This window comes from Lagenorhynchus albirostris, chromosome 2, assembly GCF_949774975.1.
Source record: "Lagenorhynchus albirostris chromosome 2, mLagAlb1.1, whole genome shotgun sequence".
Classification (NCBI taxonomy): Eukaryota; Metazoa; Chordata; class Mammalia; order Artiodactyla; family Delphinidae; genus Lagenorhynchus; species Lagenorhynchus albirostris.
The window spans coordinates 51,216,924-51,240,954 of NC_083096.1; the positions used below are offsets into that span (position 1 = coordinate 51,216,924).

Genomic DNA, 24,031 nt, shown 5'->3' on the forward strand with positions numbered 1-24,031 from the left:
GGGGTTTTTAAACTGGCAGAGGAATCCCTGAAAAACTCATTCTGACAATGTCCTACTGCGGTCTGTGTGCTCTATCAGACAGACACGTGGTCTCTACCAGGTGAGCCGCCAGGCTCATCTCTCATTCACATGTACCTCCTACTTTGCCTCCTCTAACAACTGCAGTGCTTTCAACAAGAGGACAACAATAATAAAAATAGCAATAATTAAAAAGGTAATCTACATTATTAACTTCCTTTGGGTATATTACAGTGGTATTTTCTGTACATGGCCCAGAACTAAGTTCCCTATGTACACAGAGCCGGGGGGGTGGGGAGGAAGCGTCGACCTTGGAAGTCTTAGCCTTATGCCCTGAAAGACAAGGTTCCTGTCTTCATTGGAGAGTTGCTCGCCACCCTGCTGTTCTGAAGTAGCAACATTCTGTAAACCTGGTGGGGCTGGGGAGAGGGCTGGGGACAGGAGAGCGGGGGCATTTCCTTCTGTCTCCTCCCACAGTCTGTCTATTCACAAAGCCCATCAGCAGCTGCTGTTTTTGAATTCACCATTCTCCGTGATGGAAAGCTTGGTGGGGTTGGTGGGGGAGATGCCATTGCGGACCTGCATGCTGTACCGCTCCTTCACTTGGGTCAGTGCGCTCATCAGTCTGGTGTTGGCCGAATCCAGCGACACGATCCGTTTTTCCTACAACACACCAATCATGGCTTTATTCTGGCTCCATGCAGGCAACTACACCGTAATATTCTATTGAATGACTGTTCTAATGCTTTCTATCAAACAGCAGTACACATGATGCTTCCCAGACAAATGGAACGTCTCTGCCTCTTTCTGCACCCTAGTCAGGCCAGCTTCCCCTGAGCCCAACGGGTCTGTGTTTATTTTCTCTCTTTTTTCCTTTCAGCATTAGCAGGATTTGTTATTAATCATCGCTTGGGACCCTAGGACATCATGTAAAAATGACACCATGTGTTACGTCAGACTATGAAACAGAGGTGTCAAGCTGCCTTGCTGTATTAAGTACTTTGGGTCAAAACTAAAACATGGGAATTAGGTGGCAAAGAAAGAAGCACCAGAGGTTTCATTTCACAGAGGAGAAGTGCATGTGATCTATGGGTTCTTAGACCCCGAAGGGGCACATCAGTCACATTTGGAAAGAATTCACATGGTGCTCAAAACTGAAACAATACATGGTGGCAGTTTATAGTCACCAACAAAGTGAGGATGCAACAGCAAGAGGGGGAGAAGCAGCCAAAAGCTCAGACCAAGGAGTTATTTGAATATGGGAAGGGAGATGTGGCCAAAGGGGGATGCCAGAAACATAACACATGAAAACAAACAGAGAACACAAGCTCCTAGACTCATTCCAGCTCAGAGGTACTCCAGGAAAGCTACCCAATAAGGAGACTGCTTTCATTTTACTTTTGAATCTCGGGGAAAAAAAAAAAGGCTTAGAACAAATATTTTGGAACCAAAGACTGTTGAATACACACAAAAAAAAAAACCAAGAGAAAAAAGAGGGAAAAAATGGCAATCTAGAGAAAAGTAGGCTCATCTAAATTAAACAAAAATAAAAATCATCCCATCAAAATATTATCAGTCTCACAAAGACTAGGAGAGAAATCCTAATCTTAGCTTCACCAGCTAGGTAAATCATCCTAGAACCTTTCCTACATGAAGTTGCCATTTTTTAGAAAACAAGTTAACGCTGAGAAGGACAGTCTTTACCTACATCTATGATATCAAAAAAAAAGAAAACAAAAGCATGTGAGGAACAATCCCCAAAGCCAAAAAGAGCTTTTCTACCCAGGGAGTGTTTTAATTTACTCAGGGAAAAGCATGGGAAGGATAGTCATGGTCAGGTTCAGAGAGTACATACAAGGGCTGAGGGTTAGATGCTATTCCTTGCTGTTACAGCATAGCTCCACAGGGCCGTGAGCAGCACTGCTCTGCCAGAAATGTGCTGCCCAAGGATGCAGAGTGAAGACCACTGCCCTGGGGGGCAATTTAGGTAAAAGCATATGCAACAACAGCATCAAGTAAGGCTTCCCTTTAATCTCCTGCTTTGGGGGTGGGGCGGGGATCTGTATGGCAGCAGGGCTGGTGGTCACAGTTTCAAAAGTATGAAAAAAACTAGCTCACACTTGTTATTATTAACATTTTTTTTCCCTTTCCTTGATGGAGAACTCAGGTGGTAAGATACAAAAAAATCAGCATTATTAACTAACCCCTAATCTAGCCTAAGATGCTTTTTACTTTGGAAAGGTAACTTGTTTTAAGGATAAGCAAAACTCAAAGAAAGAAAGAACTACAAGGCTTTAAAAAAATAATAATTAAAAAAATTACAGCCAGTGGAATTTACTGGGATAACAAGTATAGATCTTTTTAAAAGTCAGTAAGTAAGGGTTGGCCAGTGGTTATCAGGAGAAAAGGGGTGGGAGCCAGATATGATGTTTCCCCCTACGGTTAGAAATGATCTCTAAGCAGATAATCTGGTAATATCTAAAAATGATTAAAAAAGAAAAGATATATCAGTATTAGGATAAATTATAATGCCTCAATTCTAAGGAGTGCAGGATTCTCTAGGGTTGATCCAAAGAAATTAGGTATTCATGAAAAATTATTTGATTCTTAAAGGGTCAAAAAAGGCTAAGAATGATTGTCTTTATTTCTTTCCTTCAAGAGTAACAGCTGAAGTCAAGCAGCCCTTCTATTAAACAGTTGAAAGTTTCCAAGTGGAGAAACTCCCTTCTGTAACTCCCCCCACTGCCAACCTTTCAAAGTAAAAAAAAAAAAAAAAAAAAAATCAAACAGGGACTTTTGAAAGTCAAGTTCAGTTGGCAAACGATGGCCTTGACTTCTCCATTCTGCCTGGATTGAACGGCAAAGCAATCTAGTTCCTGCCTGACAGGAAGGATTTCAAGTGTGGGGAGTGCAGGAGCTGGAATGTGTAGGAGGCCAGTGCACCGGGCCAGGGCTGGGAACTGCTCAGCTAGAGAATGGACGGGTTACTTGCCTGTTTGCATAATCTCATCTCCATTTATGACCTGTAATTTAACACAGCGGAGATATCACTTGCAACAGTAACTAGGCAGCTGCTTGCTTCTCCTAGGAGGAAGTTCTCCACCTGAGTCATATGGAGAGATCCGGGGGTGGGTGAAAGGTGGCACAGTCCCTGGTCTGATGTTTAAGAAATGGTCCCTTAGTACCATCACCAGGATCTCCATGATGGTGCTACAAGGCCCAGGACAGGGTCACCAGGGGAGTACTCATCCTCTCCCAGTTCCAATAGAAAGTGGCTGACCCCGGTGGGGCCTTTGGAGCATAAACTGACTCGAGGAGATGGAGAGGCTGAGTTCAGGGACCAGCCTTGTCTGTAGGGGCACAGGGCTGCTGAGAGAGAAGATGGAAACCAGTTTGCTGGGTACCTGACCTGTCCTGTTTTGGGAAATGTTGGGCCCATTGCTAGTATAAGGAAAGCAATTCATTTCAGAAATATTTTTTAACTGCCAGTGGCACCAAGGCAGATGCCAGGGACATAAAAGTATGGGTTCCCTCACTGGGAAGCTTTCACCCCCAAACATGTCCTCATTCTATTAAATAATGCCAGAAGGGCTGCTCTGCTCCATCAAACACTTAAGATGTAAGATTTATCCTTTCAAAGGAAAAGTCATTTGTTACAAAAGACACTAAAGGATTTTCATAGTCTTTTGCTAGAATAAGATTTTAATGTATCAGTGAGACAACAGCTGGAATTGGGAAACCTTCCTTTTAAGGAGATTATAATTTTTTAAAAAACTAGTTTTAGTGTTTATCATCTGTGCTGTGCATGGTGCAGTGGTTTTCAAAATGTGGTCTAATGGATTCTCCAAGTGTTCTTTAGGGATCCATAGTGAGCCTCCAGTAGAAAATTTATTATACAGTAATAAATTTCGTTGAGAGAAGCCCTTGTTCTTGAATGGTCAGCAGGAACAGCTGGAAAGCCATCTATGGGAGGCACCTCTGGTTCCGCCAAAACAGTCCACAGAATCAAACCATTTGAAAACCACTGCCTGAAATATGGACCCAAACTGTTATCTAGTTTAGCCAGACCACAAGTCTGACATTGACTGATGCTTTGAGGATAACAGTTCTCCCATTCCTGAATGGTGACGTCCTCGTGTTAACTGCGAGAAGGTCCTTACTTTCCAGAGTTTTTGAGCCCTGATGAACCTGATTCCCTCCCTTGCTTTCACCTTCTATGCCTATGACTCCTGCTCCATACCCAGTCATCTTACTCTAGTTGTCAAAATGGGGGCAGGGGTGGGGTAGAAATCTTCAGAAGCTAATGATGAGGTTGTCTTGACAGGCAACCGAGAAAGTGGAAATGCTGTATGCACAGAGCTATGACTACGACACCCCCAAGCTCCCTCTGCTTAAGACTGACTCGGTTTTAGACAAGCTGAAGTTATTAAAACGGTCTGTATGATTTCATTAGAACTAAAATCTATTCGGGTGTAGTTATTAATAGAACTCTCTCTGCTTTACACTGTCACATTGAAGATCCCAAAGTGAACACTTATCAACACTTGTTTCCCTGACTAAATTGCCTTCTTTATCCAGACTGTTTCTCTTAAGCCTCTCAGATGAATTTTTACAGTGTGCCTGTCGAGAAGGCCTTGTCTCTGCTACCCTTCCCTCATCTACCTTGGGGACACCTAGAAAAGTTTAAAAAATGGACCAAGTAAGAACTTTCTTCTGATTCTTAGGAGGTCTAAATATCCAGAAACTGCAGAGTTCAAGGGTCCAAAATATTCTGGGAACCGTGCTGACGAGAGAGCATCACAACTCACCCTCGACTGCCGGGTCTCGTGTATGTGAGGGAGTAGGGGGCCCATGACGCACTCTTCCCATGGCTGTGCTTTCAGCCTTACTCCCAATTCCTTTGAAAAATAAACCCCATCCCATATTAGCCCTGTCAGGAAACTAGACTGGGGGTAGAATGCGTGTTTAAGAATACTGGGGGCTCTGCCATAGACTGACTACTGGCTGATAAGGAGAGAAGAAAGTTGGACATAAAGTCCTTGCTCCTATTTTTACTTCAGAGCTGAGGGAAATGATATGGTACTTAAGAGTGAGAAACGCAAACCTGGCTGGGTGGTCTTCAGGGAGGTGATACATTCAGTGGCCAGACCAGCCACATCCAAGCTGCACTGCCGTTTTTTATTTGTTTCACTCTAAGAAATACAACCATGTTTTGCACTGATAAAATGAAAAAGGAATTAGAAACATTTCCTGCCTCCTGGGTTTTGCTCTGATCACTGACGTGAACCTGGGAGGGGGTGCTCTTGGCAGTCATCCGTCATGCCATTATTATCACAGGTAGAAGCTGCAGTGAGCAGAGGCCCAGGTTCTGATTTCATCAACCAAAAGAGGCTCTCCAAGCACAGCGCCAACAGAGAAGGGCAGCCAAGCGAATCCCAGGCATCAATGCCAATCCGGAACCAAAAGAATAACAAGGAAGGGTACCTTTTACAACCCTGTCTTTCCCCTGCAGCTAGACTACTGTTTGGGGCCAGAGGCTGATGGCACAGTGGACGTGACTGACAAGACTGTGAACATCATAGCCAAGCAATGGTCAGTGGAGGTCACAAGCCAGACACATGCAGTGTACTTTTCACAGGTACCCCCTTAGAGAATCCCCTCCTTTCCAGAAGGAAAGAAGTAAACCCCATCATGCACTAGGTTGAGATTTGTCGAGCAACTGCACTAAGCACGCTAAAACTTTGCTAGGTTAACAGACTTGTCACCGGTAAAGGAAAGAAAAGGTCATAGAGGTCACAAAGAAACTCTTTTACTCTTCACAAGGTAATGCTGAGAACTTTCCAGTGACCTATTGTCCATCATGTGCCTTGGCATTTGCAAAGGGTGGGAAGTCAGGAGATAAGTTATTATAAACAAGTGCCTTCCACTAGACTAAGAACCTGCTTACCTGTGCATCAATTATTTTTTGCTTTGCATCGATAACTGCTTGCATCTCAGCATGATCCTTCTTCAATTCCTCTTCCACAGCCATTAGCCTAGAATGGGGTAGTAAGGAGAGATCAATATCTTCAAGGAGAGAGCTGGCTAACGTAGAGGACAAGAAACCCACACTCAGGACAGCTCAGTACTGCCACTCCTTCCTAGTACAAGATCTGCAACCACGCTCTATCTTCTCACCCACCTTAGAAGAAGACATCCAAAGTTGATTTCTCTACTGGGACTGGATTTTTACCTCCTCTGGAACAGCATTCCCACAATTATTATCTCCCTCTTTTCTATCAGATCCTTTCCTCAGCACAACTTATTTCATCTTAAAATAGCAAACCAACCCACAAAAACCAAACCCTCTCCTAATCTTGTTACCTTGTAACAGCTGACCTTTCTCTTCCCCTGAACAGCTAAGTTTCCTCAGAGCGTACTCTACACATAGTAGGTCTACTTTCTTTCTCTTCCACCATTCACATCTTAGCCCCCTGATGTTTAAACTCCATGAAAAGCCTCTCGGTAAGACTGCTAAATACTTATGTGCTGCTTAAACAGCAAACCTTCTCTGACTTTAAGTTACTTGACCTGCCTACAGCATTTAACAACACTGAAGCACAGTGGTCATGAGCATGGACTCTGGGGCTTGACTGCGTGGTTTCAAATCCCAGCAGCAACACTAAGTGACCTTGGGCAAGTGACTTAATGAATTTGTTGCCTGTTTCTTTATTTGTAAAATGAGAATAATAATAATGCCTACTTCAGAGATTGGCATTAATCAAATTATTATTAACAGATTAAACAAATTTTATCTGTAAAGTGCTTAGAAAAGTACCTGGCCCATAGTAAGTGCTATGTAGTGTTTGGTAAAATTGTCCCCTCCCTTAGTCTCCCTTGGACGTCCTTGGCCTTCTCCCTTGATTCTCTGGCCCTGAAGACATCCCATGAAACTTCCTTCCACCTCTCTGGGCTTGCCGTAAAAAACTAAGTTAGGCTTTGACATTGAATATGTACATTTTTAAGATTCAGTTTTCCTCTAAGACCTCTCAAGTGAGTCACTAAGTTTTAATTTTTTCTAATTGTTACAACTAAAGGAAAATAGACTACCTCTATCTTCAAAGGAAGTGCACTAAGGTCTCACATTTAGAAAAGTGTAAGAGATATAGTCAGCCATCACCTTTGTACCAAGTACCACAGAGGACATGCAGAGCTGCAAATGGCTTTTGCTGCCATTGCTTTAGGATTCTCTGGGTCATCGTCCCACCTCTTTGCAGCCCTAGCTACCTAGCCCACGTCCACCACCAGGTGACCTCTGACCTGCTGATGATGCTCTTCATCTGGCTATCCTTCTCCTCCTGCTGCCTGCGCAGCCGCTCCTCGCTGTCCTCCAGCCGGGCCTTGTACTCTAGCAGCAGCTTCTGCATCTGCTGCTCCTGCACCAGCAACCGGCGCTCATACTCCTCTAGCCGCCGGCTGGACACTCGCAGGCGCTCCTTCAGTTTAGTAATTTCCTGTTCGTACTAGAGCAGAGGAGAAGAGGCACCACAGACAAGGAGAGAAATACTGGAGTTACGCTGGTTTTAGACGTTAGTGATTTACTTTTTATGATAGAAACCCTAGGCAATGGAGCTGGATGCTGCCTGAACTGCCATTCCACGGGCTGCTGACGTTCTTTAAAATTATCAACAGGCATCACTTAGGAGCTCTGCCCGCCTCCTAAAATTACACTTTTAGTCTTACCTTGGCATTCCAAATCTATATATTTATGTTATCACTCTCCACATTAAACTACCAGTTCCTGCAAGCCACATCCAATCTGTGACCGTATCAAATGGGAGCAGGAAAAAACAAAGATCAAGCATTTAGAAGCCTGACAAATGACTTAAAATAAGCCAAAAGCCAGTTGTCTACGTGAGAAAAGATTTCTGTATCATCACCCGTACTGCAGGATCTCTGACATGCCTTCACTCATCAGACTGCCATTCTTTCACCCTACTAGAGCCAGCCCTTTAGAGAGCAAGCAGCACTTCTATAATGTTAAGTTACTAAATCAATAAATAGAATTTCATGGCAGAATAGGCTATTGCTGCTTTCTCCCCAGCTATAAAAGTGTAAAACATTCAGGTCACAAGCTCTAAGCAAAAGGCCTACATGTTCTCTGGGGCTGATTAATACTGCCTCTTGGCCCATTTTCATGATATCGTTCATCTGCCCAGTTTGCTACTGCTTGTTGGAACACATGTCTGTTTTCTCACTAAAGCTTTATATAAATTTATATTCACTAAAGCTTTATATAATTCAATTAGTTACGTGGCCCTTTCTTGTACTGAAGCTGCTGTGGGTTGGGGTTTGAGTAACTGGAATGTCAAATTTCTGGGTGAGGTGAGAAGCATTAAGCTGTCTTGTATATGGCCTATTTAAATTCATTAGTAATTAATGACAAATCCGTATGCTGCTTTGTAAAATGCAATGTATTTTTACATAATATTCCATTTAATTGACAATCAGACAGTTAGCTTCTGCTTATCCAACGTCATGGTCCTACACTATGCTTATTAATCCAGAAGGTCAAAGATGACAGTTCTTATACAGTTTGAAGAGGTAGACTACATCAATAAGAATAGTTTAGGTTCCTGCTGATAAGCAGAAGCTACTTGTCTGGCTGTTAATGAGGTAATGCCATACATGGTGTCAATGTTCTTGTTTGATAATCCTTATTCTTCATGTCAGCTTTTCTTAACAAAACAAAACGAAACAAAACTGAAGCAATAGATAATGTCTTTTTTTTTTTTTAGTCAGTGTCTTTTAAAAAAACAGCTATAGTGTTACAAGTTCTTTACCCAGAAAAGGTGAAAAGAAAAACAAAAAAAGGGACTTCCCTGGTGGCGCAGTGTTTAAGAATCTGCCTGGCAACGAGGGGACACGGGTTCGAGCCCTGGTCCAGGAAGATTCCCACATGCCGCGGAGCAACTAAGCCCATGCACCACAACTACTGAGCCAGCACTCTAGAGCCCACGAGCCACAACTACTGAAGGCTGCAAGCCACAACTACTGAAGCTCATGTGCCTAGAGCCTGTGCTCTGCAACAAGAGAAGCCACTGCAATGAGAAGCCTGCACGTCGCAACAAAGAGTAACCCCTGCTTGTGGCAACTAGAGAAAGCCCTTGCACAGCAACGAAGACCCAACGCAGCCAATAAATAAATAAATAAACAAAAAAAAAGACAAAATCATTACAAAGATATAGAAAGGAAGTCTAGTCCGAGGGTAATCTTGACTTTGGTTAGTTATACAGAAACACTAAATATTCACCTAAAATGACTAGAAACGAGTAGCAGAGTTTTCTCCAAGTTAAGTCACCTCATATTAAAAAAAAAAAAAATTAGAGCTAATCCTCCCACCCCAGCTTGATGGACATTTCCACATATTTTCAAACACAGCCACTACCTGAATTATCATACACAGATACGTATATAAGGGTTAACATAAGAGGTGGAGCTGAAGTTGGGGACCCTGGGGAGATCATCTCCTTGGCTAGACGACCCTTTGGGTGGCCTATCACTGTGTGGGCAATAAAGACAGACTAGGTTCTACCTTCTCAGCATGCTTGGCTTCATCTTGATTTTGCTCGGTTTCTTCTACATCTTCTTCATATTGCCCATTGTTCAGAACCCAGGCTGCTGTCCTCTCTACTGGGGACATTGTGGCAGAGTCCACAGGTGACTGAACCTGCGTCAGAAATACCTATTAGCATCTCCAAAAAGAGCTCATCCACAGTTAGGTTTCACAAAGAGAGCTATTCTTAGAAGACATTATTGTGATCCCTGTTTTCTGTTAAATGTTCCCAGTTCTAAATAATATTTTGTTACTGCAAGGGCTGGTGGTGAGGGAAGAGAATATCCATTTATACAAGGATAAAATCTTCTGAAATTTTGTGAATAGAAATCACATCTAAGAACCTGCCATTTTTTCCCTCCAAAGAGGGAAAGCCAAGGCCTTAAAATTGTTAATTAGTCCAATGGTTTCATTAGGTCATTACCTAATGACATTACGATGATGACAGAATGAGAGAAGGAAAGCACAAGTTGATGGTTGATTGCTCAGGTGAGGAAACATCTGCTTAACCAGGGATGATCAGGAACCAAGGAATTGATTAATGCTAAACAACTCACAAGGTACCCATTTATATATCAGAATGCCAAATTCTTAATTTTCACATCAACCATTTAGGGAAAGAGAAAAAAAGTGATATTGGTCATTTTTACAGACACTGACTTCTTCATGGGTTAACATCACTCAGAAGTCCATATTTTACCAGAAAGTTTCTTGATGAATACAGGATCAAAACAATGGACATCAACATAGTCTAAGGGATATTTCTATCCAGTTAGGATAGCTAGATAAATTGCCCTTTTCCAATAGATATGCAGAGTGATAAGAATTCTGGCTTTGAGTAGCAATTCTGCTACTTACATTGTCACTTAATCTCTTAAATACTTTTTTCCAAATCTATTGAATAGGGCTACCACTACCATCACCACCTATCCTGACCATCTCCCAGGGAGTTCTAAGGACTGAACAATATAATGTATGTGAAAGTTCTTTGGAAACTATGGAGTACTATAGAACTTAGATGTTATTACTGTATTTATGCTTAGAAAACTGGCCCTGGATATGACAATTTATATTGGGCTACTGAACATTAGTGCTTTCTCCATAAACAGTGCTAGAAATAGACAACAAATTCTTTTTCTCTGGCTTTCTTGAGAAGAAAGAGACAGATAGACAGAACAAAGCATTTTTATGTGAGTTAGCCTTTTTATAATTAAAATGAATTTCTATTTTGAGGACCAATACTCTATAAATAATTGGAAGGGAATTTTCTCTCCCATGCAGAGCTATGTACCTTAAGAATCTTTATGTCATTTTGGAATAAAACCCGGTTAAACTCTAAATATATAGATATTTTAAAATAAGGGGTATCTTGATGACTTTGAGATTTAGAAAGACTAGATGAAAAAAATTGGTTGCAGAGACAAAAAGGTTATTTGGGGGAGACTTTAAAAAATATTCATACAAAAGTAGTATGAGGGTATTTCCTAAAGGTTTGAAGAAGAACCTGGTTTGGCTGATTTACAAACAGATTACAGATACATATCGATAAAAAACAGCTTCATGCCTGAGGCACACACAAGCAACGGTGAATGAACTTTTAGAAATTCCTTCTTTAAAGCCATTTTCTCCACTGTGTCAAGAAAAACATAAACATATCTTAAACTTCAGTACCCTCAGTTCTTAAAAAGTCTACCTTCATCTCCACTATGGTAGGCAGGCTTCTTATACTTCATTCATTTGTGTATCATTCTCATTATTTTTGTCATAACCACGTTGTCACTGATATATTATTTATCATCTCTTTAAAACAACCTTTTTCAGTTAGCTAAGTCCTTATGCTAAGCAATATTATCAGTAAAATCATGAGTTTAATGTTATATATATTATAAATTTATAAATACATTTTATATTAATAGTTAGATATTTTTCTAATATGTGTTAAAATAATTAAATGATTGATTAAATACCTTGTATATTTAAATAGTTTTGAGTATCACACTTTGGAAACACTGACCTATAGACTATAGTATCATTTATATTAAAAAAGATAATAATTATCTACTTCAAAAGTTATGAGAAACAAATGAGATGGCATGTAAAAGCAGTTTGTAAACTACAAGGTACTTCACACACACACACACACACACACACACACACACACACACAGACACACACACACACACACACACACACACACACACACACCCTCTAGTTCTCCCCCTACTGGATTTTGAAAGTGGAGCACAATAAATTGCTTTAGTATTTAGAGAAAAATAGTTTAAAAAGGGGTTTAGGTTTTTATTTGATATATGTACACCTGAAAGGCAAAATATTATGGTTCTGAGTCTTTAAAAATTAATAGAAAGTCAATACTTAAAGGAGACAAATGCCTTTTTAATTTTAGAATCTTATCCCTTTACCACATAGGGCACAGGAGAGCTGCTTTTCTGTGAAACCAGGATTTTCTATTCAGCTGCTGCTTGAGATAAAGTAGCCACTAAAATGAATAACTTTAATGTTTGGAATTTGTAACTTCAAGGAAGCTAATTCAGTAGCTTTCTGCTTTATAGTTAACAATATGTTGTTCGCAAGAACTTTCTTCCCCTGTGATTTGTTACGAGTAACTATTTATTGAATGCCAATAAACGCAGTACAAGCTAATAGTATCCCTAAGAACATACTAAAGAGAGATCTTAGCCCCTAAAAGCATATTAAAAACAACTTCTTAGGTAATCTAGGCATAAAATATAAAGTGAGAAGCTGTAAAAACAGAGTTGGTTCATTTCACTGGTGTTGGTGGTAGCTACCATATCTTCAGAAGGACTAACAATGTCCAGTGAATTATGAGACAGTGTACAATGGGAACTGGGCAGTCCAGTCTATTCCTATTTTATTGGTTGAATCTGTTTTTCAACCACTTCCTCATATACCCTAGCACTTTGCATGGCATACGGTAGGTGGTCAATAAGTTTTAAAAAAATAAATCAGACTAATATAACTATTCCTTGTACTTATGATAAAACCTTTACATAATTATAAAGAGCAGAAAAGTAATATTGAACAAATCAGAAATAGTTTTATCTACATTGAAGACTATGGAGGTGATTTTTATTTCAAAATTTTTTTCAAAATTATTTTTTATTGTAATATGTTCTTCATATGAAAGAACTATATACTGTCTTTTACATCTACTTGATTGGTCTTCTGAGTGCTGGTCTTATTTCCTGATTAGACTGTCAACCCTTGAAGCACGGCACCATATATCATAGAATTTTTTTTCTTTTGGAATGGTAGTGACTATGTCATTGCACAATTGATGCTCAATAAAATATTATTCATTTATTATTACTTTGGATTCTCTTTAGAATTCATTACCAAAGTATAATTTATTACTAAGAGAAGGATACCCTATGTTTTTCCTCTAATCCTTTGGAAGTACATCAAAGGCTTTTCCTCAGTGATTGTTCTATCTCCTTTATAAGCTGGATAGCTAACAAAATTTATTACCTCTAGTTTATAGTCAAAGAAATTGAGAAAAGAGGTTGGTAAATGTTTCAGATGCCATCTTGCTTAGCTATAGCCTTAAGAAGAGCATTTTCTTCATTGACTTCCAACAGTGGATCATTAAAGAAAATGAAGGATGAAAAAGACAAAATGAAAAGGAGCACGGATTCCTATTAGGAATATCACCCTTTTGAGATAAAGCTTTTATAGGGTTTCTCTGGGAAAAATAATAACGCTTTAGGGCAAAAGGGCCTGAGAAAGCAGTTTCACTGATCCTACAGTTAGCCTGGCTATGCTGAGGATGACTGAGAACAGGCCGGTTCCCTGTTTATTTACTAGATATAAATAAGACTTGTTGCTTTCAGCTTCTCCATAGTCTGAAATAGTCAGGTTCCCATAAATGAATAACACTATTGCTATCAACACCAAAGAAAGAGCTGACTAAATTAGTAAGTAAACTGAGAATCCTTGAAGAGGTTGGTTAGGCGAGGGTTCAACAAATCCAAATGTGAAAACTGTAGCATCATTCTGATAGGCTTGTCAAATACCTATTTAAAAAGTCTCTTCAAATTAGAATTTCTAAGGTTAGGTAACACGCTATAATCTGAACAACTCATATATTGTAAATAGAGTCTATTATGTGCACAGAATACATGATACACAAAAAAACAAGATGGAGAGGAAAATGATTAAAAAGAAATCCAAACAGAGGCCGAAAAGGGTCAAAAAATTCCTTCTCTGTAAAACTAGGATTTTATTTCCTTCCTACTCAGCAAATGGAGAAGACTGAAGCTAGTTACATTGCCAACAATGGCCGCTCCTTTGTGCTAAGATACAAATGGAATTTGCATGGGACAAAACCTCCAATAATTACAAATGCCGGCAGAACAATCCCCACAAAGAAATCCTCCAGTTTTTGGGAGAGAAGAATTCCCCAACACAATTTGCAATTAAAATATGTAAAGGAATTTACGTAAAAAATGTGCTGATTATATAGAACATCAGAGGCTTCATGGGACTGAGATGAGAAAAGCAAGCAAGAATGATAAGGAACAAAAAAAATAATAACATACGTTTGAAAGAATAAAACATCTGCATAGAAAAAGCCAGTGTAGAAAAAACAGAAAATTGAGCAATCAAAATACAGTGATTTATGGTTTAACTGGTATGACAGTGGCAGCACCAGCAAAGGCACAAACAGGGCTGAATATGTAAAGCTGTGCTGTGGCTATGCCTCACTTCATGCCAACATAACATAGACATTCCCAAGCTCATTAATGGCTATGGCTCAAAAGTATTTTAATTGGTTGTCTGAAGACCATATATGCATTTCCTACCTCCCATCTATTCAAACAGCTTTCTATTCACGCACAGAAACACGTAGTGCTTATATGATAGGTGTTATATTTTCCTACAGCACAGATATTATAAATGACAATTCATTTCCGATGATCACACAAAAGGCTATTTAATTTACAATATCTATTAACAGTCAGTCTGAGTCACGGGTCCTGGGAATTGAGGACAACATGATACAGGAGGGAAGGGTAAGCATTCTTCTTTTCTCTCCAGGGCTGGGACTAAATCCACCTTTGAAAAGTAGGCAGAGGGCCCACCCTGTGCCCTGTCTTGCCCCTCTCTGCCAATCTGATATTCTTCTCTACTCCTTATCTCATCCTCAGGGCCTTCAAGCTGCACTAAACCCCCACGTAGACATCTGCCTCCACACAGTACTGCATCTCTGAAATTACTTATCTTTCTTTTCTCCTCTCAGTCAACAATTTAATTCTCTGAAAGGGGTTGATCTCAACTAGAAGCTAGCATAAAATCAAAGTATGGAAACTAATTCACAATAAGATGGGAGAGACTGATAGCCTCCTAACGTAAATTAAATGTACATATATGACATATATATAAAAGATATATATATAAAAGCATTTTCATTTAAAGCAAAGGAAAAAATTATATAATATAATCATTATGTAAATTAATAGAGTATAATCTTTTTTCCTTTTCTTTAAATTAAAATGTGTATTAAATCAAATGAATTGGTGAAATTTGGGGAAATATAACAAAATAAAAATGAAAAATTTAAGACTGAAGAAAAAGTTTATTTCTCAGGAAAGAACTGACCAACTAGGAGGTTTTGCCCAGGAAGTTGCCTACCAGAATCAGCTTAAGTTTTCATCCCTTCTTCTACTTCTTTATCTAAGGATTCTGTAAATGTTCTAATTTTTTTTTTAAACAATAATTATCAAAGTAGAGGCAAGGGCTCTGACCACAGCAGAGTGGTGGCAGAAGCAGCCCAATCAGTAAATGCCTACCTATAAAAACGCAAATATACTAAAGAGATACATTGGGGGTCTCACTGCAGTCTCCTCTGACCAGTGATTCTGCTGACAAAAGGATTTGTCATAGAACTCTTCTAATCACAAAGCTCCCTAATACAAATAAAGTAGGATTAGGTTTCAAAAAAACTTCAACAAAGCTTTTTTTGGAGAAAAATCTTTTCTAGATGAAAGTAAGATATGTATATATATGCATTTATAAGGTTCTTAGTTTATTTCAAGAGCAAATATGGATTGGTGCCTCAAAATGTAATCTGTAAAGAAGAGATGATAAAATTCTTAAGGAACATTTTTATTTGTGAAGAAAAAAGTTTGATCATCTTATATTAAATTTAGGTGAGACACGAGCTGGGCTTGTCCATGTAAATAGAAATATAAGAGATTTTCATAAATGTTTAGAGAATACTTGTCAACCACCTGTGTTTCTATCTTTTTACCTCTCTTCTTTACCTTGCTTCTATAGGTGCTCAGTTGTTTATTTTTCTAGCCATTTCCAGGAAAGGGCACACGGGGACTTACTACTTCCAGAGGGAGTTGGGGGATGGAGTAGAGAGCAGTTACGTTAAACTCTTGGCTGAAAGTGCAAAACTTTATTCTGGAAACTTAAGAAAAAAAATTAAGGAGGATTAATGTCCAGATTCCCAAAATATATCCTAGTTGATCTGGCCTGCAGATTCACAGCTTAAGTGTCTAATTATTACTCAACCTCACAGATTGTTCTCAGTGCTGAGATCACAGCTCTGCTGCTTGAAGAGACAGAAAGGCCCCTGGAGTGGTTGTTACAGTCTCCTAAGAGTAATGAGGCAAGCTACATTCTGCTGCCTCATCTAGCCAGAAGCCTCCCAAACTTTTCATTTCCTCTTCCATTAAAAGGTTGCAAAAAATAGTTTTAAGTGGAAGCCCTGCTAGCAATTGGATTTCTCAATGATTTATATATAAAGAACCAAGGAAACAGTTGGACCAAGTACCTGGCAGCCCCCTCCAGCGCTCACCCCTACCTGCTGTGTCTGCTGTCTCTGGATCGCTCTCACTTTGGGAACAGGGCTCTCTCTGGAGGAAGAGGACTGCTGCCGGGACCGGCTCCCATTTTGCACAGGTTCGGCCACCAGAGCTGCAGATGCCAGTGACATGCTCCCGGTGCTACGTAGGGAAGCACTGTGTGGCAGGGATGGTGGGGCTTTGGCTCGGGCACCTAGCCCAGCCTGGTCCATTTTTCGGATCTGGGCCTGCCCCGTGCTATTCTGCCGTGGCAGAGCAAGAGGTATGTGTCTGTCCGACACAGTGTGCCGCCTGGAGAAGTCCTCACTCTGAGTGCTACGTTTAGTGAAATCTTCCATGCTGCTATTGCTGGGTCCACTGAGTTTGAAGTCTTCACTGTTACTTTGGCTCCTGGAACTGGCAGTGCTTAGGTTCTCCAAACTGGAATCCACAGAGGCCTTTGGCATTGCTGGAATTGGGTTATTGAGGTGATAGACAGGGTTCTGGAATGACAAGGGCTGGAGGCTGCCTGGCTGGTTCAAGGCTGGGTGCAGGGGCCTTCGCACTTGGGGTGCGCTCTGGGGAGTGCTCTGGGTTTCCCGAAGTTGTTTGATGCTGGCCACCTGGGTTATGGAAAGCTGGCTTCCAGTCAGGCGCATTGGCATGTCAAGCATGACAGACGCATGCTCCACTTGGGCGGCATGAGTGTCCTGAAGGTCCATGAGGGAGATGCTCCGGCCATTAGGAAGGCTATTTTCCTTTTCATCCTTTTCAGAGTAAGTCATGCTCTGGGAGGAGGCTTGTTGAACCAGCAATAACGTTTTCCCTCTGAAATAGCTATCTGTGTTGTCCTGGCTTGGAGATTTTAGTTTATGCAAATCACTGTGGAAAAAGAAAGGACCCTTAATTACTCCTGAGGCAAATTCAACGGAGTTAAGATTCCTCAACTCAAGCACATGAACTCTTCAGAAGGCTCAGAGGTCTGGTGTGGAGACTTACATTGGTTTCTAAACACAGATTTCATCATCACAATTCTTAGGATAAGATCCAACATTTTTAGTTTTTCTTCAAAGGCGGAGAATAACACTGTATAGACCACTCCATCCCTGTCTTAGATTTTTACTAGAATTCCAATAATTGCCTAGTTAGGTTTTACACCTCCCAAGGTATTCCAATTCATAGTTAATTGGTTCTGTCTAAACCTTCGAGAAGCCCTGAGTACACAACCAAAGGGTCCCTACTAAAGACACAAGTCTTGCCAATACAGAAAACAAAGTCTAAGCATCAACACTGTATCTACCTGTTCAGCTGACACAGCCAGCTCTAAAATATTTTTCACTGAGGTTCTCAGAGTTTTGAGCGCTACAACACCTGAAAATATCAATTTCATAGAGCTCTTAGTCTTCCATTAAGCAGGACATAGGTTCTTTTTATAAGTTTGTTGAATATAACTCTACAATATCATTCTAGAAAATAAGTATCCTAGATCATGTGTATTATTATGACAAACAATTGGATTTATCTCAGAAGATTCTTTCCAACTGCTCATGATTTTAAAGTTGTAAATTCAACAAGTAAGTTAAATAGATTTTTCCCAAATCTCTACATATTATCTCCCTCTGAGATAAGTAGTTCCAATTCTCTCTGAAATTCATACCTGTCAGTAGGGTCTTCAAAAATTTTCTGCAGCCCAGAGGAGAGGCTTCCACTGACATTTGGACTGGAGTTATGCTCAGTGAAGCGTCTCAGTTGCTGTTGTATTGGTGTAGGATTAGTCAGAGATTTGGTAATATCAGCAAGAACACGAGGGAGAGGTCCCAATTTTGCCACGGTCGCCTGTAGGAAGGAATTTTCACCCTAATTGGATAATAAGCATTGCGATATCCACCACAGATTGTTTTTGGGACAACGATGCCCATTGATGGAGGGGTGGAGGTTGGAGGGAAGGGTAGGTGTTTGCATATGGGAGTGGCAGGTTCATAATGCATTGTTATGGAGCAGCAGAACCATGGCGTCGAGATGAATGGAGGAGGCGAAACAAGATGCAGCAGACATTGAGGAAAGAAAGGAAATAGAAATTAGGATTATGCAAATAAAAATTAAAAGACATGCTCAAAACAACCAAACTATTGCCATTCCAACTAAAATAGACATGCAAAGCAAACTAAATCTTTGGGAGGCTGGTAGATCAAGGTGGGGGAGGGTAGGGGAAGAACCAAACACCTTCTAACCAAAAAGAACTTTAAGACCAGAGGATTGGCTAGTGTGATGAAACTTCCAAAGAAAAGGGATCATGTGAGGAAAGAAATGCATGCCGACATACAAGAAGGTGTTGCATTCAGGGGTCCAGAGCACTGCAGGGCACACAGTTGATATTGCCATCCACTAGCCATTTAATCTTGGGAACCCTGACCTACTGCCAGCTGAGTTTGCATCAGCAAGACAATTTTTTTAAAAAAATTTAAACAGCAAAGTTATGACACATCTATGAGATGTGTCTAGATAGATGTACTGCTGGTTCCCAGGACCAAACAGAAATTAAAAAGGAGAACGTGTGTTTACACAGCAAAGCCTGTTAAAAAGACCTTGACCCTGAATAAACCAGGTTGATTTCAGAAGATAACTGTATCTGCATCCCACTGATGCAGTTATTCAGTGAAGAATAACTTTTTATGATTTGCTTTATCCATCTCAATCATTTTTTTCTTTGGGGAATTCTCATTCTCATGGGGTCTTATGGGAACCTTCATCCATGAGGCAGTTTTACATGGCTGCCTCCGGGTTTTCGTTGTCTTCTCAACAGACTCTTCTACCCTGCTCAAATGAGTACAGTGCCATCTGAAGAATGTCTTTACTTGCTTGACTCTCTTGAGCCATGATTCATATCCAAGGAATTTACCCTCGGCATAGCTGCAACTTAAAATCTAGCTAGCATTTCTAAAAGTTAAGAAGGGGTCCTTGAGAATAAGAAACAGGTTATTATTTTACAAATGTTTTGGGCACCAGTGGACACCCTACCATTTATATTTCCTCAGGAAGGTGGTCTTTGTTAATAGGTTTTACTCCCCTCTCCCTCATTTTATTGGTGCAATGTTTTTAAAGATAATTGGGGGTGGTGGTGGTGGTGGGATGAATTGGGAGATTGGGATTGACATATATACACTAACATGTATAAAATAGATAACTAATAAGAACCTGCTGTATTAAAAAATAAAATAAAATTCAAAAAATAAAAAATGTTCTGACTCAAAAAAAATAAAGATAATAGGAAAACGGAGGAAAACAAATAAACAAATTCTTATCACAGAAAAATAACTTTGTTTTTTGAAGTTATTCTAACATACCACCACAGATATTTATAAAGTAGCTGCAGCAAACAAAAACATCAATAAATACTTATTGTGATAAACCTAGCCAGAGTCTGTTAGACTGTTTTCCATAACAAATTCTATTCCTCTTTGCAAAATTCGAGAAGGAAGAAAATGATTGGCATGGTATATATTTAGTTATTAATATGGTATACAAAAAAATTCTTAGCTTATAGTCAGAAAATAAATGATTAAAAATGATAATTGTTTTCTCTATTCTTAATTCACATCTACAGATGAAAAGAAAACATCAGGATTTTCAGATCCCACATAACTCTATAGGTACTAATAGTTATATTAAACCCTCTGACTTGCATGATAAAAATAAATCTCATGGTAAGTTACTTAAACGTGATAGTCTCAGTATTTTTCTAAGTCCACAGTTCCGTTAGAAATTACTACATGAAGTTTCTTCTCACTCTACTATACATGAATAAGGCTTCATACAACAATATTTGATATTAGTTTCTAGGCAAATACACAAACATATTTGTTTATAGAAATATATACTCCATTAATTCAGGTAACTACTTAAAAATATATGTTAATAATTTTGTGGCTTATTAGAATTTCCTGGTTTGTAGGGCACATATTTTACTCAGAAATCAAAACTATTTCCTCCCAGACTTCTAGGGCAAAAGGTTGCTTTCAACAAGCAGAAAGCATGAATGTGATTACTCTGTAGATATTCTCCAGAATCCAGGTACATTAGGGTTCTCTACCTCCCATCTCCTGTTACCCTTCCCGCCTACTTTACCTTATCAAGTTGGGAAACTACTTCCCACAGTAAGGAATGCAAAACTGAAAGCTCTCGGCCCAGATCAATGTAACCATCAAAGCCTGGGGTGTTTGAGATGGTGTCCGGATTAGAGATCTCCAAAAGAAAGCGCTTCATTCCACCCCATTCGTGTTCTAAAAAATCATTCATGAATGCCATGTATTCCTCTTTGTTACCAAATCTGAAGTAGAGGGAGAGAAAATGAGAAAGAACATATTCAGGAAAAGAGATGTGATCATTTTGAATTGACTTTACATAGACCTATACATTTTTTTTTTTAATTTTGGGGAGGTGACTAATTTGTTTATTATCTATAAGTGATAAATACTAAAACATACTTTCTTAATATTATATTAATAGTCAAAAACTTTGAATAGCTTTCTATTCTCTATAGGGTAAAGACAAAATCCTTTTTTCCTGGTATTTAAAGCCATTGTAAACATTCATTATCAGTATAAACCTTCAATATTGCTAGCTTCTTCAAAGTCCCCCAAATACATTATACTCTTTTTCTTCTCCAAGCCTTTGCTCATGCTATTTATTTCTACTAGAGAACTTCCTCTCTTCTTTGCCTATCTAGGTTCTAGCTATCTTCCAGGCCTAGTTTAAGTCCATAAAACATGTTCCAAAATAAACTAGAAACAATTTTTACAAGAATTAGCTCAAATATGGGTAAACATGTATATTTCTGTGTTAGCATATATATAGAGCACACAAAGTTAAAATAGTGCACTTCTAAAAAGCCACATGCTACAAAACAATGTATCTCATTGAAGTTCTAATCTTTTCCTTCAATACATTGCTACTAGAAACTTGTACTTAAGCTTCAATACTGAGTAAATCTGGGATCGATTTTGCCAGTGTGAATTGCTTCTCAGTGATTTCTTAAAATTGTTTTCTATAAATTATAAAAATTATACAAACTTAAGAAAAAATTGAAAACAATGAAAAGTGGAAGGAAAAAAGGGTAGGTGTACCCATTCCACCACCCAAACATCTGCTATTTACAGTTCAGTGCATTTCTTCTCCAACTGCTTTCTCCTAACTTCTCTTGAAAAAGTTGAAAGCTACAGAAAAGTTCGAAGAATATACAACGTACACCCATATGCCATTCACCTATATTAACCAACTGTTCCCATTTTGCCGTTTGTTTTCACTCTCTTCTCTTTTTTTGATTGAACCATTTTAAACTAAGTTGCAGACATAGCCTCTAAGTACATTAGCACCTATTTCTCCAGAATAAGGAAAACCGCTTACATAAACCAATGCTACTGTCACTAAAACTTTTAAAAGACATTATTTATAAATTATCTCATATGTAGTTCATATTTAAATTTTACCAATTGTCCCCAAAATGATTTTTATAAATGTTTGTTCCAGTTCAGATCCAATTAAGATTCAAGCAATGCATTGTCTCTTTTAATCTAGAACAGTCCTCCCTCCATCTTTTCCATTTTTCATGATATTGACTTTTTGAAGGGGCCAGGCCACTTGTCTTAGATAATGTAACCATAGAATTTTGACTGATTGCTCTTCCCAATGTTCCTATACTTAGGTTTTTGTGTTTTCATATTGTTGGGATAAAAGTATACGCACCATTTGGTATCCTATCTTTTTTTTTTTGGCTGGAGTTTTTTTTTTTTTTGCGATACGCGGGTCTCTCACTGTTGTGGCTTCTCCCGTTGCGGAGCACAGGCTCCGGACGCGCAGGCTCAGCGGCCATGGCTCACGGGCCCAGCCACTCCGCGGCATGTGGGATCTTCCCAGACCGGGGCACGAACCCGCGTCCCCCGCATCGGCAGGCGGACTCTCAACCACTGCGCCACCAGGGAAGCCCTTGGCTGGAGTTTTTAATAAAACTTTTCATTTAATATAATTATATCTGTATCATTTTGCATATTATTGGTTCTTTGTAAACACAACTTGCAGTGGCTGCAAATATTCCACTGAATGCACAGACTACTTAACCATTCCTCTATAAAGTGAATATTCAAATTGATTACAATTTTTTTGCTATTTTTAATAATACCACAATAAAAATCATGTAACATGAGTTACGAGGCACCCCATGCTCATCCAAAGGTTAGGCCTCATGTACTTTTTAAATAATGTTGTTAAAAAGTGGTTATGGTAGTGACACCTACTTGGCAAAGTTGGCCAGGTTCTGGATGACCTTGGCAATGAGAGTTAGAGTCCGAGATGTGCGGTCATCAGGATATTCCTGCATGAGGTTGAAGAGACTGGGAGACATGATGGCCGGGCACAGAAAACGGAGAAACAACGAGGCACTGATGAGCCGCTCGCTGATGTCTTGCTTGCTGCGGTTCAGGCACTGCTGCTTCCAGGATGCAAACACTTCTTTCAACTCACGAGGGAAAACACTGGGGAAGGAAGAAGGACCAAATATAAAAGTACTAGAACCCAAGGAAGCACAGGTGATCCCATTCTGGCCCAACAGAGCCAGGCTATGAGGAGGGCCTAATAGAGAGAGCTTCTGTCTGATTCATGCCTGAGAAGTGGTGGAAAATTCATAGACGTCCAGATGGGAGACCAGAAACCCAAAGCTACAAAACTCAGGAATTAGTGTAAACTTAGGTTTGCAAAGTGGGAAAATGGCATGAGGCTCCTCACTAAACCATTTAGTTTACTACAGCTCATCATAATCTCTCTAAAGACTGTTCATCAAAAAGCTTCCAAAATCTCACCAATTGCTGGGGTTAGAATAATGATCAAAAATCATTAACACATTTGTTTGACACTAGTAAATATGTTTAAAAGTCCTCAAAATACTTTTGGTATTCGAGAATGTGGTGCTAATATTCTGGGGAAATATTATATTTATGTGGATAGTTCAGAGCAACTTCTGCTTACAAGAGAGATTTAGATTTTAGACAAAACTGTATTAGGGAAACTTTCAATTTTTCCCATAAGTCCTTCCTTTGGTTGGGAAATAACAGTTAACACTGTGATAACTCATATTGAAAAACTGAAGTTCCAATAGCAGGGAGTGAAGCACCGACAGCAGCTCACCAGTAAGAGTTGATGATCTTGCAGAAAGCCAGCTCACAGCACATTTTCAGGTTGCTCTGATGGTCTATCAGTTCACTAGATGAACATTTGCTGGGATCCACTTCACAGTTTTCATCTGACTCATACAAAGCTTTGATGAACTCCCCTATTTCGAGAGAGAAGATGACGGACAGTATAACTATAAATAGTGTCTTCCTGAAGAGAATAAAAGAATGTAGGATTTCTGTACTAAAATGTGTAATGGGGAATTCGTTCTGATGCCTGACATGGAGGGCACAAAACACTGTTCACGAAGGGTTATTGCTCTGGAACCCAAGAGATACCACCTCCTATACGTCATGTTTATTTTCCTTACTCTGGAAGTGGAAAAACAGCACTCATTAACATCATCATCATGGTATTTACAAAAAGA

At 39.5% G+C, this 24,031-nt stretch overlaps 1 protein-coding gene across 4 annotated transcripts in view; it reads right to left on the minus strand.

Moving 5' to 3' along the window:
- RASAL2 (RAS protein activator like 2) overlaps positions 1–24,031 on the minus strand; it is a 379,074-nt gene that overhangs the window by 5,083 nt on the left and 349,960 nt on the right. The window contains exons 10-18 of one of the 4 annotated variants that reach the window (XM_060132692.1): positions 23,620–23,764; positions 22,734–22,970; positions 20,569–20,770; positions 18,101–18,300; positions 16,458–17,325; positions 9,593–9,727; positions 7,318–7,520; positions 5,966–6,053; positions 543–681 (exon numbers count right to left, since the gene is read on the minus strand). In XM_060132692.1, the coding sequence (XP_059988675.1) occupies positions 543–681; positions 5,966–6,053; positions 7,318–7,520; positions 9,593–9,727; positions 16,458–17,325; positions 18,101–18,300; positions 20,569–20,770; positions 22,734–22,970; positions 23,620–23,764 (2,217 nt within the window). Of the gene's footprint in view, positions 1–206; positions 682–5,965; positions 6,054–7,317; positions 7,521–9,592; positions 9,728–16,457; positions 17,326–18,100; positions 18,301–20,568; positions 20,771–22,733; positions 22,971–23,619; positions 23,765–24,031 lie in introns of those variants that run through there. The other 3 variants (XM_060132664.1, XM_060132683.1, XM_060132674.1) reach the window with 3 other exon arrangements.